This window comes from Ascaphus truei, chromosome 7 (assembly GCF_040206685.1).
Source record: "Ascaphus truei isolate aAscTru1 chromosome 7, aAscTru1.hap1, whole genome shotgun sequence".
Classification (NCBI taxonomy): Eukaryota; Metazoa; Chordata; class Amphibia; order Anura; family Ascaphidae; genus Ascaphus; species Ascaphus truei.
In genome coordinates this window covers 76,342,200-76,361,817 of record NC_134489.1, presented here as the reverse complement: position 1 = coordinate 76,361,817, position 19,618 = coordinate 76,342,200, and the positions used below count along the sequence as shown (strand labels likewise).

The 19,618-nt window shown below is 43.7% G+C and overlaps 1 protein-coding gene across 11 annotated transcripts in view; it reads left to right on the top strand.

Annotated features, from left to right (window-relative positions):
* Positions 1-19,618, top strand: part of MYO3B (myosin IIIB) — a 410,453-nt gene that overhangs the window by 56,367 nt on the left and 334,468 nt on the right. For all 11 annotated transcript variants that reach the window (XM_075609095.1, XM_075609097.1, XM_075609096.1 and 8 more), the window contains 3 exons: positions 3,702-3,806; positions 4,064-4,163; positions 13,064-13,140. In XM_075609095.1, the coding sequence (XP_075465210.1) occupies positions 3,702-3,806; positions 4,064-4,163; positions 13,064-13,140 (282 nt within the window). The remainder of the gene's footprint in view (positions 1-3,701; positions 3,807-4,063; positions 4,164-13,063; positions 13,141-19,618) is intronic.

Below are 19,618 nucleotides of genomic sequence, written 5' to 3'. Positions count from 1 at the left end.
CCTGCATTTAATCTCCGCACTGCCAGAGGGAACTACAGTGCTTTGCAATGAAGATACAGAGGTTTGTGAGGTTCAAACCAATCCTACATGCACAAACAAATAGGTACTTAAGGTACAATCCCATCTGTTCTACTGAATTTGACCAATGAAGATCTCTTTGTGTTGTTCTGTTTCATTGCTTTGCTTGAATCACCAATTGATTCAACATTCCATTCACTAATGAGGTGTAAAAAAGCAAAAACCCTTAAAAGCTATTGGTATTCTTGTTAAAAACAAAAGGGCTGGAGGATTTTGGACTCTAATGAATGTCACTTGTATTACATTTTTATGAGTCAGGTTGCTTTGTCACCAGACAGGTCTATAAATGGTTGCTTAACACTTCTGCTACCAGAGGGCGCCGAGGAAGGGTTAAGAAACCATTAACACAGTATTATGGGACGGGTTTTGCTCTCTTGTATCTATAAAAACTTTAGCAGCAGACTGCAACAATGTACATTGGTCCTATTTACCATTTCTTGCAAATGATATCTATAATATCGGCACAGTCACTATTAAATTGGTATATTGCTATAAATAATTCTATATACCTATTTGTTTTATTTCAGTTGCAAGAGAGAACATTCTGACCTAATAGTAGTAGCAGACGTTCCTATGCGCTGCTGTCCAAACTGAAAAAGGAGCTAAAATGTGTCTTGTGGCAGATAACATGGGGGTGAAGGACTAGTTGTATTTGAGTCTCTCATAGCTGCGCTAATATGGGTTGGCATTCAGCATATTAAACCTGTACATTGTTTCATAGGAGGCTGATCTCTGAGGGATGTAGGTTAATGCCATATGAGCTGGTAGATTTAATTCAAACAAAGAATAAAGCAGCTGGTCCAATGACTGATCTTATAACCACTTCCTAAATTGCTCACTAGAGCAAAGTTGACGCAAAGCACAAGCTTTGTCCCACAGTCCCACAAGCAGGTGACATAAAATTCCATCTGTTGGCTCTGCTGCTTTCAACATATAGTAATGCCCATTTGGAGCTCTTGATACATATCCCAGTGGTGTTTAATGACCTGTTACTCTAAGGTGCCTATTCTTTAAGGTGCCAGACTAACTGTTCAAAATCAGCTGAAAACAGAAGACAATTTGTAATAAAATCAGGAGGTTGACGTAGGAGTTGAAAATGTGCAAGATTTCCCCCTGTCAAACCCCAAACCAATTTGGTGACATTGTATAGCCTGAACCAAAGTACTACCTAAAAATGCATTTCCACATAGCTTCCAAGCTACTCAGATATTGGGCCATATTTACCAAGTGTTGGTATGCCAGTAAATACCTTCATTCATTTGCATGGCCCTGCATGTGTCTTTTGGATTAACACTGCTTAGTATATATGGGCCATTGTATCTTCTTGTCTCCTGCACAATGTGGTTACTTCTATCCTGCAAAGTGTTTCCCTCCTTGTTTTGTAAGGATCCTACAAACACCTATACAGGGAAAGGGCATGCAGTGGTTTATCCAACCGCCGTACAAGTCTACAGAGTAGACCAGGAGCGGCCAACTCCAGTCCTCAAGAGCTACCAAGAGGTCAGGTTTTAAGGATATCTCTGCTTCAGCACAGGTGGCTAAATCAGTGGCTCAGTCAACCAAGATACCTGCACTTCATTTGCAAAATAGGGTTGTTTTATGTCCTTACATATTTTTTAACATGAATTAAGGGAACATGTGTCCAAAAACATAGACACAGGAAAGGAATAGCTTAGGAGCTAATGTGGGGTGTAAAATCATATTGACAAAGGGCTTAATTCCTTTGTTGTTTGATCATCTCCTTTGATGTATGGTAGCCCACTAATGGTAAGTGCTTGCAAGAAGCTGTGCTTTTCTGGATCAGAATGTTTCATCTCAGCTGCTGGCAGAGCACGCCATCAGGTCTAAGTATAGAGATATGGCTGCTGTCTATTTCATATTGCCTGCCAGTAGGAGCAGTGATGCAGTGAAGGTTTCAAATGACTGTAATTTGTTGCCTCATTGTTACCAAGCACATCAATCTCTTCCTTCCTGGCACTTTCGTCATACAGAGCGAGGATTTCTAAAATGACAAAGCCCATGTTCTGTCAGAAGCACAGTTGTGCCTTTCTTAAAATGTGGCTTTCTTAATTGTATCTAAGCTGTGATCAATTTTATGCAGGTAATGCTGAATTGGAAAAGAAAAAATACATATTTGTGTTGCTGTAATAAATTCAGACATGTTTATGCTTTCCACATCGATTCTTTACTTAATTTTGTGCAGTCATATTGTAGATCAAACTTGTCTTGGAATGCATGTATGTGCTACATTGTGATACAGTAATAATGGACCTGGAGCATTCTTTGTCAATGACAGTGTACAGAGTCTGTGAAACCTCACAGGTCTCTTGTATGTGTGTTTAGCACAGGGGTGGACAACTCCAGTCCTCAAGGGCCACCTACAGGTCAGGTTTAAAGGCCATTCCTGCTTCAGCACAGGTGGCTCAATCAGTGGCTCTGATCCACTGATTGTGCCACCTATGTTGAAGCTTGGATATCCTGAAAACCTGACCTGTTGGTGGACTGGAATTGCCCACCCCTGGAATAGAACCTTTGACAAGTGTGCTGTAATATTGCAAAGATCTCTGTTTATATTTTTAGGTTTCTGGTGTGTGGGAAAATTAATAGTTTCAACATTGTAAATGATTACATGCAGATAGTTGGTTTTCCATAAAATGTAGGAATATATCTCGATATTTTTTTTATATTTGTTTATTAAACATTTTTTAAATATTACACATTTTGAATATGATTCACATCCATGCAACTTTATTTTTCTAAAATGATCTTTTTCTACTATCTGTGACTAGTATCAATACATTACTAATATTGTGGTTAACCTGTAAGCTACATTTGAAACATGTAAAGGTAACCATGCAGCATCTATACGTCTACACTATTTAAAAGATTCCTAGTGAAGATCTATACTAGATTAAACAAATATACCAGTGACTGCATCCTAACAGAGAAATTGGTGCACCTTTATATGAATGCATTGAAGATAACATATACAAAGCATAGAATATTCAATTAGGAATTCAAGTGTCAAAAAAATAATAATTATATAATACTGTGCACGCACGCATATGCTCGCTCAGTGAGTAAAGACACGGACTCTGTAAACATTGACACTGAGTTTTTAATCAGGGGAACCTGGTTCAATTCCCGTTGTCAGCTCCTTGTGACCTTGGGCAAGTCGCTTTATCTCTCACTCTCTCACATATATAAATACATCTCTCCATCTCCATCCGTATCTCTCTCTCTCTTTCTCTCTCCCCGCTCTCTCTCTCCCTCTCTCCCTGCTCTCTGTCTCCCTCTCCCTCTCTCCCCGCTCTCTCTCTCTCCCCCCTCTCCATCCTCATTTGCATGTCATTTCCCAGAACCCCTTGCTGCAGTGGAAGCACTGTATGCTAGGTGATAATGGTGAAAGGCAGGGTTGCAGAACTGTCTAAGACGTGAATGTGCTCACAAGTAATATTCTTTATTGGCACTATATATATACTTTTAATTTATATAAAATAATATTGTCTATTCGTATGTTTTCAACGTGAATGGAGATTTGAGAGTGTAAATGGAAAAGCAAAACAACATAGTCAAAATCCGTTCTTAGTGGTTAAATTCTATCCTTTTCTCTCTCTTCATAGCTGTGCAATGGTGGTTCTGTCACAGATCTCGTGAAAAGCATGCTGAAGTGTGGCCAGCGTTTGGAGGAAGCTGTAATCTCGTACATCCTTTATGGAGCTCTCCAGGTAAGAAGCCTTATCTAGCTTGTGACAGCAGAAGGGTTGCAGTTTAGCCATATTATTCATCTTAGGGTCGTAGTATACTGTGCTAATAGTGACTATAACAGGCCCGCTGTGCTAACAGCAGGGGCGTATCAGATTTGTGATGGGGCAGGACAGATGTTTCTACCAAATAAATGCAGATTGTATTCATTAAGCTCTTAATAGTAGAGTCATTATTTTGAAACAGGGGAGTAATTTTTTTTTGCTATTTTGTTATTTAGGGTCTTCAGCATTTGCACAATAATAGAATCATCCATCGTGACGTCAAGGGGAATAATATTCTCCTCACAACAGAAGGCGGAGTCAAGCTGGTTGACTTTGGTAATGACTGCTTGCTATTTATTCTCTCCATGTGCCGTTTATCCCCCAGCTTCAATGTGTTGTCTGCTTGGAAGTTTGTGATACGCCACAGGTTTAGTGATTACATTCAGCAGGAACCGTGGGGGTACTTCGGGTTTAACAGATGGAGCGCCCCTCTGAGTTCCTGTCAGATAATCGGTTTTGGGTTTCCTGCAAACAGTCTGGTTTTAAAGTCAGGGAAAAAAAATAAAAAAATTAGCAAGCCGTTTATTTACCAACTCGCTCGCAATCTGCTCGTGTGCCTTCCATTTCGGGGCCGTTGTCTCATTTAAATTCAATATTCCATCTTTTGCATATGAAAAGGAAATGCTCATTTCTCTCAAATGGTGTTAATAGCCTGGAGCACATTCATTCCCTGTGAGCAGAAGGTAAAGTGGTCCCGCGGGCCCTAAAACCAACACATTCATTTAATTTGTGATTATTGCAGTTGATGTAAGCCTGATTGAAATGAAAGCATAAATAAGAGGGGGAAATGGAAAGCAAGAGACGAGTTACGCAGAAGTGCAGAGGCTCCGGGCAGATTAGTGTAACATATTTGTTCTCTTCTCATAGTATAGTCATATTCATCAAGTCTGATATTTAGCAGAGTCCCCTGACTGTAAAGCTGAAGGGAAAAAAAACCCCACACCAGACATAAGGAAGTAACCTCATTGCTTTCTGTGGAGTTTGTTTGTTTGATGCCGTTTTTTGCACCAAAGTTGCAGTTAACAAATGAAGTACAGTACACAGGGAGAACCCACAGAATGGGCTCAAAGAACCCCACTATTTGCACTCATTGCCATAGGTCACAAAATAAAGTCTAAATAGCCCTGCTGTGGTCCAACAGCCAGATCCAAAACAGGGTTAATAAGAGCGACCAAAACAAAAAAAGTTTTATTACATCAATAATTACACACTAAATGGTTAAAATGATAAAAAAATATCCCCACGGAGGAGGTATGGAGAAAAGAGAGTGAACAACTTCCGGATAGCTATATTAGGACTAATAGCAAAAACACTCTTTTCTCCTGCGATCCATTCGGTCATACTGTACCATAACCACTATCTCATAGCAGTGGGAGTACTCTTGTACTCTAAATGCAGACTAATCACTCAGATTTGTATTCACCCAGTATTAGCTCTGTATATGCAAACAGGCTTGGTTCACAGTGTGCCTGAATCAGAGCTTGATAAACCCCATAGCTTACACTGTAGGAATACATTAGGTATGTCTCTTTGGGTTCTCTGTGTACTATATTATACATTAAAACCAGAGACATAACATAAAACACAGACAAAGCTCAGTTTTTAGCACATCTAGTGAGACTCATACACGGTACAGTGCCTAAATATATATGGATGAATATCTAATAAGTAAATGGTCTTTTAGTTTGACATTTTTGGCCAAAATTGTTGTAAGCCCCTGAGCCAACGCCAAGGCAGACCACATATCAGGGGTCCCTAACGCTAATATAAATTCTTAATAACCTGTTTAATAACAGGAAGAATGATTTATAGTAAATCTGTCAATATTAGCTGCAAAGTTCTGTCTGACTAAAGCTTTTATTAACCTGTACATTACCAGGAAAAGCACTCTATATTAGAGATGTCACAGCCAAACTGCAAGCAGGCAAGTTCCCCTGAGTGGAAGATGCTATGGAGTGAGCCCATAACCATTTAAATGTGGGAGGGGGTGAGCTTAAATTAAGTAGGAGGTTGCCAACCTCCAATCAGCCATGACTAGCTGGACAAGAATTGTAAAACATACTGGACACCTAACAAGCTCCTATTAAACCCCCAAAATACCCACAACATATATAAAAGCATATGAGTATCAGAGGAGTGCTACTGAGCATGGCAATATGCATTAAAACCAGAGACATAACAGACATAATGCATATTGCCATGCTCAGTAGTACTCCTCTGATACTCATATGCTTATATATATGTTGTGGGTATTTTGGGGGTTTAATAGGAGCTTGTTAGGTGTCCAGTATGTTGTACTATATTATACACCTCTCTTGCACCTGCCTTTTTAACTACATAGGACGCAAATATATAGGAGATCAGTCTAATTCATCCAATGTGTATGAGTTAACACATGACGCCACTTATTCTGTATGAAGCAGCTGATCGTGCCACTTTCGGACGCAAATTCCCTGTTGAAGTGAAGATCTGCCACTTAAGCGAATATAGAATAAGCCTCTAATTCTCTAAATGTGCATCAGTTGTATTTGATGGTAATTAAAAAGATGTTACCAAACTTCATTTCATTATAAGGTGTAACTGTGCAGACTACGTATATTTGTGCGGCACATCCTTATAGACGTTCCCAGCCTACGCAATAAGAGAATGAAGCTAACTAGACATATAGCAGTATCGCAGATCCCAATAAAATGTAACTGAAAAGATTCACATATATCCGAAAAAAATCTCAGTGTTTTTAATTTGATTTGTTTTAATTGATACATTTGGTGCATTTTTTGCCGCCAGGAAACTCGGTTAACGTGGAAGGCACGGTTCCCGCTCTGTGGCTGAACAAGCAGTGGTCTTTCCTAATATAAAATAGTGCAGATCCATAGTCTGCGGGAGAGATGTATCATCGCAAAGAAAAATATTTTATTCAGGTGCAAGTGCAGCGTTCCTTGCTCTCTGTTGCACTGTGTGCAGGCATTTTGTGTGTGATTCTTCTTATAGCTGATGCGGACCAGGCACATTTTTGCAAAATAAGAGTAAAAATGGGATACAATATTATAGGTACAAAATAAGGGCCAAACCCGATAGTACTCCTTATATAATGTGCACAAAGCATTTCCTTCTATTAACCCTTCTACAATTTCAAACTAGCATGCAGATCACAAGTGGACAAAGGTGCAAAGGGAAAAATTCCTTTTACCACGTTACATTCCTGTTTTATTTTCACGTGTTAGGGCTAGTCTTGGGGAGGTGTTTCAGTGTCTGATGGAGAAGACCATCGATGACATGAATCCACGGGAATGCTTGGTCTACCTGGATGTTGTCTTCGGTAAGTCTCTGGAGGAGGATGAGGAACGTCTGCTGAAGGTACTGGATCAGCTGGTCCAGGAAGGCCTGAAGCTGTCCTTAGATAAATGCTGATTCTGTCGGCCATCCGTGACCTACGTGGGACACATAGAATCCACGGATGGAATAGCCACCGACCCTGCCTAAGTTCAAGCAGTGATGAACTGGCCCAGACACTCATTCCTAGGATTCTGTGGATACTATTGCCGCTTTGTGGAGGGGTATTCCAGCAAAGCAAAGGTCCTCAACAACCTTCTCAAAATATACCCCGAGGATACAGAGCGAAAATCCACAATAAGTGGATGGCCGCCTGTGAATCGGCGTTCACAGGCATGAAGAAGAGCTTAAAGGGAGGCGCCCGTTCTTGCATACGCTAATCCTGAGCAGAATACATTCTTCATGTACACAAGAGCTTCAACGGCCTAGGTGCAGTCTTGCACCAGAAGTACCCGGCTGGCTTCTGACCAGTGGCCTACGTCAGCTGCAGTTTGACCCCCAGCGAGCAGAACTACCCCATCCACAAGTTGGAATTCCTTGCTCTCAAGTGGGCAATTGTGGACAAACTCCATGATTACCTGTATGGCGTCGCCTTCGAAGTGTGGATGGACGACAATCCGTTGACGTACATACTGACATCCGCCAAACTCAACGCCACCCGCCACAGATGGCTGGCGGCCCTCTCAAACTACCGGTTTACACTGAAGTACAAACCAGGGCTCCTGAACATTGGAGCCAATGCTCTATCCAGAATACCGGGACTGGATACTACCCCAGACGATGACCTCTGGGAGGAAATCCCTGGGCCAGGGGATGCGGGCTATGTGCGCTACCACAGCCATCATGGTAGATAAAGTGGCCTTCTATGAACTGAGGGTCGCGGACTCCTTGAGATGCCAAACCAAGGCGACCCTGCCACCTACTGTAACCCAGAGGGAATGAACATCACCCCAGACAAGATCATCGCGTGGAAGGATCTGGTGCAATACCAAATACGTGATCCAGTGGCTGGCATTATCCGTTAGGCCATCCAGCAAAACAAGCCTACATTACTGAAATGTGCCCCCAGCGACATGGTTGCAATACTAATGTGAGAGGTGGACAAATTCGAAATAGATAATGGTCTACTCTATCGGGTGGTGCAGTACCATAACCACCCGGATAGAAGGCAACTTGTCCTACCCAGGAACCTGCAACACATGGTGCTGAGATCACTACACGACGAACATGGCCATCTCGGTGTGGATAAGACCTTCGGATTGATATGAGACCGATTCTTCTGGCCACGCAAAAGAGAGTCGGTTGAACACCACTGCCGCCGCTGCTCTTGGTGCATCAAGCGCAAGACTCTTCCCACCAGAGACACTCCAATGGCTCACCTGAAGAGCTCAGGCCCACTGGACCTTGTATGCATGGACTTTGTGTATCAAACCAGACGCCCGAGGCATCGGCCATTACACCTGCTATGTCCAAGCTTTCCCCACAAAGACCAGAAGGCCATCATGGTGGGTGAGGGAGTGACTGGGTGTGTGAGTGAGTGATTGGGTGTATGGTGGGTGACTAGGTGGGTGACTGACTGCCTGGGTAAGTGACTGACTGGGTGGGTGGGTGAGTGAGTGACTGGTTGGGTGACTGACCTTGACTGGGTGGGTGCTGCTTCCTGCTTCCTTGCCCACCAGATGTGAGGTGGGCTCAGGGGGCATGAGGGGGGGGGGGTGCGGAAGTTGGGTGACTGGGGGGGGGGTGAGACTGGTGGGCTAATTCCACGAATGCTGCCCGGGACAGGAGGTGGGTGCGGGGGAAGCTGGGTAAGCGGGCGCGGGGGGAGCTAGGTAGGCGGGCTGGGGGGGGAGCTGGGTTGGTGGGCACGGGCTTGCCACGGTGCTTCCCCTCCATCCCATGTTGGGAGTGAGGGGGAGCGGGCCCACAGGCTGCAGAGGGGACACCCTGCGCATGCGCGCCGAGACCTCAACTCAGCGCATGCGCACGGGAATCGCCGGCATTTTTTAAAATAAAATGGGCACGGCCTCGCAGGGGGCCCGGGCGGCCGGGCCCCCTGACACACGGGGCCTGGGACACCAACCCCGGCAGACCCCCCCCCCCCTGTTGGCGGACCTGACGGTACTCACCACGAGTCTACGGGATTCTCTCCCTACTTCCTCTTGTTTGGGCGAGAAGCATGGCTGCCTGTAGATATGTCTGCGGGTATCGACTGACGGGGTACCCAAAACGATGCACTTCCTATTTGTTCAACGGCTCCAAGAAAGCCAGCAACAGGCTATCAGCTGGCAGAAAAGTCTTCCGCTCATGTGAATGCTAACAACAAAAGACGCTATGACCATAAGGTCTGTCATCGAGAAATTCGTCCTGGAGACGTCGTGCTCCTCCGTAACCTCGGAATCCCTGGGAAACACAAATTGGCTGACCGTTGGCGAGACGGAGTGTTTGAAGTTGAGTCACAGATGCCGGGCCTCCTTGTCTACCGCATAAAAGACGCGGATGGCCGGGTAAGGGTCTGGCACCGGAATCATCTCCTGCCTATCCCACAAGTGGCGGATGACGAGCCAGAGATAGAGGCTACGCCATTGGATGGTGAGCCAGAAAGATCCCAAGACAGTGAAGAAACATTGAACGAAACCACAGAGGATCCTCTGGAAGGACCCTCTCAAATGGCACCCAGAACTCAAGGGGCACCTCCCGAACGAGCTACGGGTTATGGGCCCAGACAACAGACGCTTTCTCCGGCGGATCCAATGACTCCAACTCTGGACCCCAGAAGTCCGTGTTTCATACCCCAAAGAGACATTACAGAGACTGTAATACCCCCAATGGGAGAGGCTGAGCCTCAGGAATACGGACATTACTCCCCAGAGGGAGTTGAAGAAGGGCTTCGCCGAAGCGAACATGCAACCGGGTAGCCTATGATTCTTTTGGGGCACCCCATTATGAGTCTCAGCAGTGGTCTTGCAGTAAGATCAAGTCGGTGATAGTAATGTTTACTGAGATGTATAACTTGATGTAAAGCTGATTCATGTGTTAAGTTGTACATATGATGCTGCATTTTTATTATATAACTTCTTTTTGGTTATGGTTATATATGTGTACACTGTGCCCAAGCGGGGACGTTGGGTTTTTCACCATGGGGAGAATATATCCTGGGTCCCCCTGGTCCGCTGTAAGCCCCTACCTATGGCTGTGGTGGGCAGCGAGTGCGGGCGGGCGGCATTGCGGGGATGCGTGGAGCGGCGACTGCATCGCCGGAGGTTCTGGGACCAGATCACCATACTGCGAGAGAGAGAGACTAATACGGTGGGACACTACTGCCGGACACCACCCAACGTGGAGGCGGACTTGTCGCTGATGACGACGGCGTGGGACCGGACGGCTCCTTTGTCTACTGTTGGAGCTACCGGGTGCTGGAGTACCCGGCAGGTATCAACAAGGGGGGGATGGGGAAGTGCGCTACAAGTATATAATAGTGAGATATTATATACAGATGCAGCAAACGTTATTGTCCCCATTAAGATGCCTGGGTCTAAGGTAGTTATTGGTGAGCAGCAAGAGTTCCCTGTTACATGGTGATAAGAGCAAAAGTCCTAGATGACCTTGGAAAGGGCATTGTCATAGACCTGGATTTCTCTGAATACCTCTGGGATATCCCAGAGAACCTGTGGCCTGTATCCTGCTGTGATATGAATGGCTTTGTGTCTGTAAATAAATCCTGACCTGAGTTTCTCCACAAGATCAGATTTGATCTGCATTCAAGGGAGGTGTTCAAGTTCATAAATGTAAATGATTAATGAAGGACTTGTTTACCAAGATACCAACTAATCCACATGTGCCATTTTGTATTTCTTTTAACTATATGCCTTGGATCTGGAAAAGGTTGTGTTCTGCAGGTGCCTTTTACAGAAACAGTCCCGGTCCAGAAAATTCTACTAAGCATGAGTTTGTCTTCATGTTTCACTTTGTCTCTCTGTTTTTACAACATAGCATATCTCTTTTCTGCATGGTCATGTGACCATAGTTTTAATTTTCTTCATGTAATTAACAAAAAAAAAAAGACAAAACTGCCAAAATGATGCCCGACATTTCACCCATTTCCAGTATAATCTCTTTGTAGCTGTGTTGTCGTATGCATGTGTAGCCCCCTTTCCCTATGACTAAGGGAACTACACGTGCTGATATACTTGTTTGCTCACAGGAGGCCTAAGCCTCTGCCACTGGGAGCCTGGGGTGAGCTCATTCTCCTTGTCAGCGCAGCGCCTCCACCTATGAGGGATAATCCCTCACAGGAACAAATACAGTAATAAATAATACACACACACACACACGCGTATATAACTAATATTTATCCAAACACAATATCCAACACCCCCGGTGTGATTCCCCCAAAGAACTGGGGTGCCCGGGCACCTAAACACCCGGTGTCCATAGAACAGTCCCACCCAAAGTGTGAGGTAGTGCTACCCCTGTGTGGATCGTTGATTCACTTAATACCTCCCTGCGTACTCCTGTACCCAGGTACCGCTGATGGATCAAAGGGTCAATCAGGTCCCACGACGTGGGGCCCCAACACTAATCCCCTCTCTCTTTGTGCATCCCAATCCGCCTTGTGAGGTGAGCTCTAGCTGGAGTGTCTCACCTAATGTCTCTGTGGCCTGGTCCCAGACCGCAGGGAATCGCGTGTCCGTCCGGTCACCGGGGCAGGAATACACTAAAGGGGGAGCGTCCCTATCTGGGGCCTTCCCTACAACACTCAACTGGCGGTGACTCTGGGCCTATCTGGGGCCTAAGGGGCAAGACTAGGCATAGTCCAGGAAGCACTGCTCCCTGGACACTATTTGTTCTGTTGCCTCCTTCCAACAGACTGGCACGCGTGTCCTCCGCTGCGGAGGATATCCTGCTTTCCCCCTGCTCCTCGAGCCCTATTGGCTGGGGCTTCCCACATGGTGGGTCCTTCCTTCAGGATTCTGGGACTTGTGGTCCTGCGCGGCATCTTGCGGAGCCACCTAAGTTGGCCGCCGCACTTGGCACCCACTGCGCAGGTGCGCCTGCTATTCTGCACATGCGCGACATGTAAGATGGCGGCCCCCCGCACTCCAACACAGTGCAGAGCTCCGGCGGCACAAAAGATCAGTTTCCCCCTCACCGGAGGTAAGGAGGGGGACTCTGCTACACATACAATTTTTATGTAGTGCCAACCTGTACACATCACTTTACAGAAGACACATTACAATACAGGGAATTAGAATACAATACAGGAATAGGTAGCGCTAAACATACGTGAGAACATTAGAAATCAGGATACCCTAACTCGAAGAGCTTACAGTCTAAGTGAAGGATCGTACCCCGGAAAAAACACGGTCTTGCTATTTTGGGATTATGCATATAGGTGTCTAGACTCTGGAGTAGCCAAGGGCTCCCAATATGGGATCTTACTACCCCATTCTATTGATGAAGGGGGAATGTATAATATCCATGGACACGTAGCAAGTGAACAGGATCTGCATGAGATACAGGAATGCAATAGATAGTGAGTTACAATGGAGCTGTAAATCAGAAGATCTTGCATCAATTTATGTGAATGTTGATAATTTGTTACCACATGCTGCATAAGATAAGATAACATTACTACACTATATCACATGATTTAATGTCTTCATTGGGGTATAAGGAAAATTAGAATGTTACAATAAAGGGAATGAATTTCAGATTTGTATAAGCCGATGAAATACAACAGTGTCCTTATACAAAACTAAGACGTATCAATATTTTACATTTGAAGTTTAAACATGCAGCACCCTGTATTCTATGAAATGTTTGATTTGTGTTTCTTGTAGGAGTCTCTGCACAACTAACCAGCGCACGCTTGCGTAGAAACACTTCTGTTGGAACGCCTTTCTGGATGGCCCCTGAGGTATATGATTGCACCACAATTCTAATAACTTTGGCTATTGTAAAAAGTCTATTAAGTCTTCATCAGTGAATGTGGAACACAAAATTAATATCTTTGACTTAATGTATGAGTGGATCAAAATTATTTATTTGTTCGCAAAATACGCATGGTTTTTTTTTTCTTCACAGAGGATACTGTATGTCTCATGTCATTTTATCTTCTTGCTCTACATACATTTGTAGCCAACATTATTGCAGTCCATGGTGCGCTCAGGTTGTCACCTTCTGATGAATAATAATCCGGATACTTTTTTTGTTTGCAGGTTTTTATTTATATATTTAACTCTCTTACCTACTCCGGAGGCGGCATCTCTCCCTGCATGGTGCAGTCAAGATGACTCCGCAACGTGAAATAGTGTTGCAGTGCCATGACGGCGCAGGACGCCGCAATGTCATGTGTCGTCCCATTGTCATGGCAACGTGATAACATTTGCTGTCGCGGAGCCAACTTGACTGTACCATGCAGGGGGAGATGCTGCCGGAGAAGGTAAGAGCCGAGGTCCCGTCTGTAGATTTTATATATAAACCCGTAACCCGGAGATACCTAACCAAAACCCATAGTTTTCTGGGTCAAACCCGAAGTGGTGGAAGCCCTGAGCTCACTGCCACCAACTTCTTGAGCATTGCTGATTCAAAACAATGGCTGCTTCTCTTATTGGCACGTTGTGGGCATCCCGCTGCAGCGTGCCACTGGGTGCAATAACAGTAGCTACATCTGCACCTAAATATGTATGTATGTATGAAAGTCATTATTTATATATTGTCATTAGTGTACATAGCGCTTCACATTAGTACTACATGAAATTACACGAAATATACCAGCATTTTACACACACATCTGTATAATTAACATTTAATGCACGTTTTATATTGTTATTGTAATTTGTTAATGATTAAGCTTTATACACCTTGCGCAAAATCTATGGAAAATGAGTTCTGTGTTATAATAATATTTGCTTTCAATAGGGAATGCAAAAAAGCTTTGTCTATAGCTCAAACACCTGCAAAATGAGCGATAAGAACTAAAGATTATGCAAACCGTCTATGTAAAGTAAAGAAGTTTAAATAGTAGTTTATAATATGAATGTACGTTTTTACATCATTAAAAAGATATTTTACTTAAGAGTACATTTTATGCCCTTACAGCTCTGAAGAGAATAATAATCCAAGCAAAATGCTATCCAGGTGTTCTATTTTTATTGAAACTTTACTTACTTTGTGAGTGCCTTGTTTCAGGCTATATATAAGTAGTACATTTGATCTTCAGAATCCGGTAGTATTTTAAGTGAAGACATTTTGTGTGTATACATACATACATAATATATATATATATATATGTATGTATGTATGTATGTATGTATGTATGTATGTATGTATGTATGTAGCACCTTTACCCCCCCACCCTATGTGAGATTTGGGTCGCTACCTGTATGTAGCGGTGGTATGGGGAGAATCAGGACAGGCTTTCAGGGTTCTTTATTCTCTGTTGGCAACGCCTCCAGTCAGCAAGGACCCTGAGCTGGCAGGATGATCCATGCTGACACTCTTCTGTAGCTCAGACAGTAATTCACACTCATGGATGGTTCAACTGATGTTTATTCCTTGGTCCCAGACATCACAGCATATCCATTTCCCTGAAGGTCACTTTAAGGCTTGAGGCCCATCTAAGCTTCCTTCTGGTGCTCCTCCTGTATCCCCTTGTGGGATGCAGGGTAGTTGTTGTTCACTCCACAGGGGGAGGGAAGAGACACACTGACTTCTGGGAGAGTGCCAGTATATACCCCGGGGGATGGGCTTGTAACCCTGCCCCATAACAGGGCAGGTCTGATACTGACAGGCATCAGATTAACTGCATGTGACCCAGTTAGTATCCTCCCCCAGGCTGACACTCTATGGTTGTTGCTAGGCCCGCCCCTGGATACAGTAACACTGCAACCAAGCTGCAACCACAAGCTAGGCCTGCATGAGAGAATCTAACCCCTCACATTGCCTGTACTTACCAGAATTTACACTGTGGGGGCCTAACAGAAGAGTAGTGGCTAGAGGATATCACACACACACACACACACACACACACACACACACACACACACACACACACACACACACACACACACACACACACACACACACACACACACACACACACACACACACACACACACACACATCATTGCTCAACAACCGGCAAAGTATAAGGGATCTGTCTGGAACATCCTGGATGACTGCTGACAGGAAGTGATGTTGTCTTGTCCGAAGCTGCCACGGACATCTTGCTTCCTGGCATATTCTGCCTTTACTCCCCTGACAGGAAGTAAGCCTCGCTCTGGCCTTTAAATAGCAAGCAGTTGCCCTTGGACTTTGCTCGTGCAAAGTACTTGTTACCTTTTCCTGTCTGAGCTCTGCCTTGCCTTTGTTTTCCCTGCTGCCTGTCTTGGAACTGAACCTGTCTACCCCTTGCCTGCCGCCTGCCTTGACCTTGGAACCGGACCTAACTACCCTTTGCCTGCCTCCCAGGCCTCTGATTCCAGGCCAAGGTCGGTGTATTACTCCCTACCTCTGCCCTGCAGGTTTGTATCCTGTCTTGCAGTCAGCAACGTTACACACAGTTATTGGAGAAGAGCGTCAAAGTGATATTATAATGAACTGTATCAAAATTTGCATCTGGAACTGTTGTAGTTTACCTCTCTTTTTGTGCCAAAATAGACCATTGTGTAAACATAAATTAAACAGACCATTAAACACAGTAAGACACATTTTAGAATATATATAAAGAGGTAATTAAACCTTGAGTGCCAGTGCAGCCACCAGGGACCTCTCAAGTAGGGTCTAGAAAGCGGGGTTAATGATAAACTAAAAACACGTAACCCATCCACAGTAAGGTCCTCCACGATTGTCATGGTAAATCACCTCCTGAAACTACTCCATATTGATAATGTAATGGGCCAATGCCCAATCATAATCTCGCCCCCAAATCTAATACTGTAAAAAAAAAATTAAAATGTCAATATTCGCCACCTGACGGCCCAAGTAAAAACAAATAAAACCCTGAAAAAAATGCCCCCAGGAAAAGAAACCTTCAGCCACAAATCAGGTCCAATCTGCAGCCTGATGGCCAAACTCCATTGATGCCATCAGTGTTCTTTGACAAGCCATCCTCAATCTTTATTGTACAATAATTCACTTTGGATATTAGATGAAAAATAGAAACTTTTCATCTTTTTCAGTTATCTTTATAAACGGACTTCCATTCTCAACATCCTTAATTCGCGGTCGCCAGAAGTGTTATACCAGGGCATATCCATTAGGTTGACTAATAGTTCTATACTGTAAATCATTCCTAAAGATGGGGGTTGGGGATTAGTTGTGTTGGAGCGAGGGCAAGGGGGTGGATGATGGGGATAGGTACACCTTGAGAGGGAGCTTAGGCATCTTGGGAGAGGGAGCTAGGGGTTAATGTCTTACTTGCCTATTTGTATGCAAGAGTGTAAGAAGTCTGTTATTGATAAAATATTAAGCCCTTAGTGCAGGGGTGTGCAAAGTTTTCACCCTGCGCACCCCCTACCTGCTCTCCTCCCCTGCAAGCGCCCCCCACACACACCCCCTTCTCGGCTCCAGCATCAAATGACATTGCGGGGTCATGTGACGTCAAGTTGCCATGGCGCTGGGTTACCATGGTGACGTGTCACCGAAGACCAAGTAGGAGAAGTTACAGATGCCTCGCGCGGTCCCCCGGCATTTAATTTAAATGCCTTGGGGGAGAGCACGGGACCTCTGTAGCCGCCGCGTCCCCCTAGAAAATCTTGGGGGTGTGCCCCCCAGTTTGTGCACTCCTGTCTTAGTGGACCGTTAGTGATGGCTTACACGTGACTAGCTGACCACTTGAGCTACTATGAGGTTAATGTATTCAAATGTAGTAAAATGTTTATGTAATATATATTTTTAGCATCTATTCCAGATTGGTATAGTTTATCTTGTATATATGTACAGCTCAACCCCGTTATAGCGTGATTCGCTAAAATGTGGATCCGCTTATAACGCGGTGTGAGCGTGGTGCCTGTTTTTTAAAAGCAAAATAAAAAAATATATATTTTTTTAAAGCTTTATTGCTGACGGATGGACACACACAATACTCCCCTGCACATCGCATCCCACCCCCATGCCCATCACATCCCCCCTTCCTGCACATCACCCCCCCTGCCTGCACATCACCCCCCCCCCCCAGCCTGCACATCACCCCCCTGCACATCCCATCCCTCACTTCAATTCATGTCCGTTGGGTTCAGCATCATCTCTCCAATGTACTGCACTGGAGCAGGTTGCCCTGCCTCCCCGTGGAGGTGATAGGGTCAAAATTCTGCATCAGCGTGTGGCACATTGGATATTTACATTGAATATGCTGCAACCCACCGGAATGAATGTAGACTGGGATTTAAGATATTTCTTGTAAATCTATCCATTCTGCTGGTTTCAATTTGCTTTCAATTGTAATCCTGATTTTATGTCATTGCCATTTACAGTTTTCCCAATGTGATCTTTGCTATGGCTTTTTCCCCTTTTCTTTTCTTTGCCTAACTTTTTCCTTTTTCTGCAGAAATATTATCACAGTAAGAAGCCCATTATCACTGCTTTAACACTGCTGATATGGCTTTAGTGATAGGTTGTGGGGAAAAAAATTGGTGTTAAAGCCAGTTATCAACCTCTAGTGAATCTAAGCCACAGACTTAAATAAACTATTTTATAAGATAGGATAACAAAAAAAAAGGAAATCCTTTGATAGATCTTGACTTTATTAACATTATTGGTCATATGCATCAAGGCAAAAGTGGCAGAATTCTGGAGTTGTGTATCAAAGGAAAAAATCCAATAAAAATCAAAAGGATTTTTTCTTTAAATACATCTGATGCAGTTTGTTTGCCCCAGAATTGCACCATGTTTGCCTTGATCCATAGTCAATTTATGTTCATATTAGTGTGCTTGTGATTGTCTAATACAGGGGTGCGCAAACTTGGGGGCACAAGACTTTATTGGGGGGGCGCGGCTCACTTACCCGGCTTCAGTCCACGCGTCTCCATGGCAACGCGGCGTCATGTGACAATGTCACATGACCCCGGGGCGTTATTTGACACCCGTTGCCATGCAGATGTGGCGTCAAATGACGCTGCGGGTGACGTAACATCACATGACCCCGCAGCGTCATTTGACGCTGCATTAGAAGTGAGGGGGTGGGTGCAGTGCAGGGAGTTTGCGCACCCCATGTCTAATACTAAAATGAAACCCAAAATAATATTCATTGTTCTCTCACCCCCTTTATCTATGTCCATGTTTTGCTACAAAAAAAAAGTGTAGCTCATCTTGCACACAAAATGAAATAGTAACGGACTATTAATATTATGTAGCTTTACTGTAGTTCATTTTGTACATTGTTTGCCAGCAGACACATAAATGACCGTGAATCTACAATCAGCAGAGAGCTCTGCAGAAGGAAATGACACTAGCACCACTTGATGCACAAATCCAATGTATTCATATGCAAAATGCATGCTAAATATAGTATATTGAATAATTATTGCATAGCTCAGACTTTTCTGACATATATTTGCAGAAATAAGCTGGCTTCCAGCAGAAAAAGATTATATATTGGTAGTAATTGTGGAAAATTATATAAACATTTTGGCTACAGTCTCATTCTTGAGTTCACAAACTCAGCTGTCAACCTTACAAGGCATAACACAAATAATATTAAAATGACAATTCATTGACCAATAACAACACAACTGTTTTGTTAGTCCTGATAGAGTTCATTAACCTAATCGCTATAACAATGTATGTCTAGGCCATTGGTTTTCTTACTGCTCCATTTCCTTTTCAAGTTCTCCTTTTTCCAATCGACTCTTTTAAAATAGTGTGTTCTAGATGTATCGGATTATGTTGCAAGAAGATAATTGCAGAACATTAGTAGCAGTTTTCTCCTGCCACTCATCAGACCTAATTCACAAATCTGTTGACTGCACCATGGGATTCAAGGTCAGATCCAGGTTAATAGCTTTAGGTCTGTTTGTTTTTACTCACTATTTATCTAAAATTAGCTCTGATCATTTGGGCATTTTGTCTATGCACTTGATTGACATTTAAATGGGAAAGTTTCGCTGTAAATACGTGTCACCAAAACAAACAACTGACGTTCATGTTCTGTATGAAGGTCTGCAATGTTTCATTTTGTGATGTAATGGAGTTTCCCACACATAATAATTGACGTCAAATGTTAAAAAAATTATTTTGCTGCTTTAACAATATAAATCTCATAATTGCTGTGCTTTCAAGAAAAAGGTTTTTCCTGAGGTTGATGTAACAACAATGATACATGTATCATTATGTTTACATTCTGACAGTATTTAGAGGAGTTTATTCCGGAACTGGAATACATTTATTCCATATAC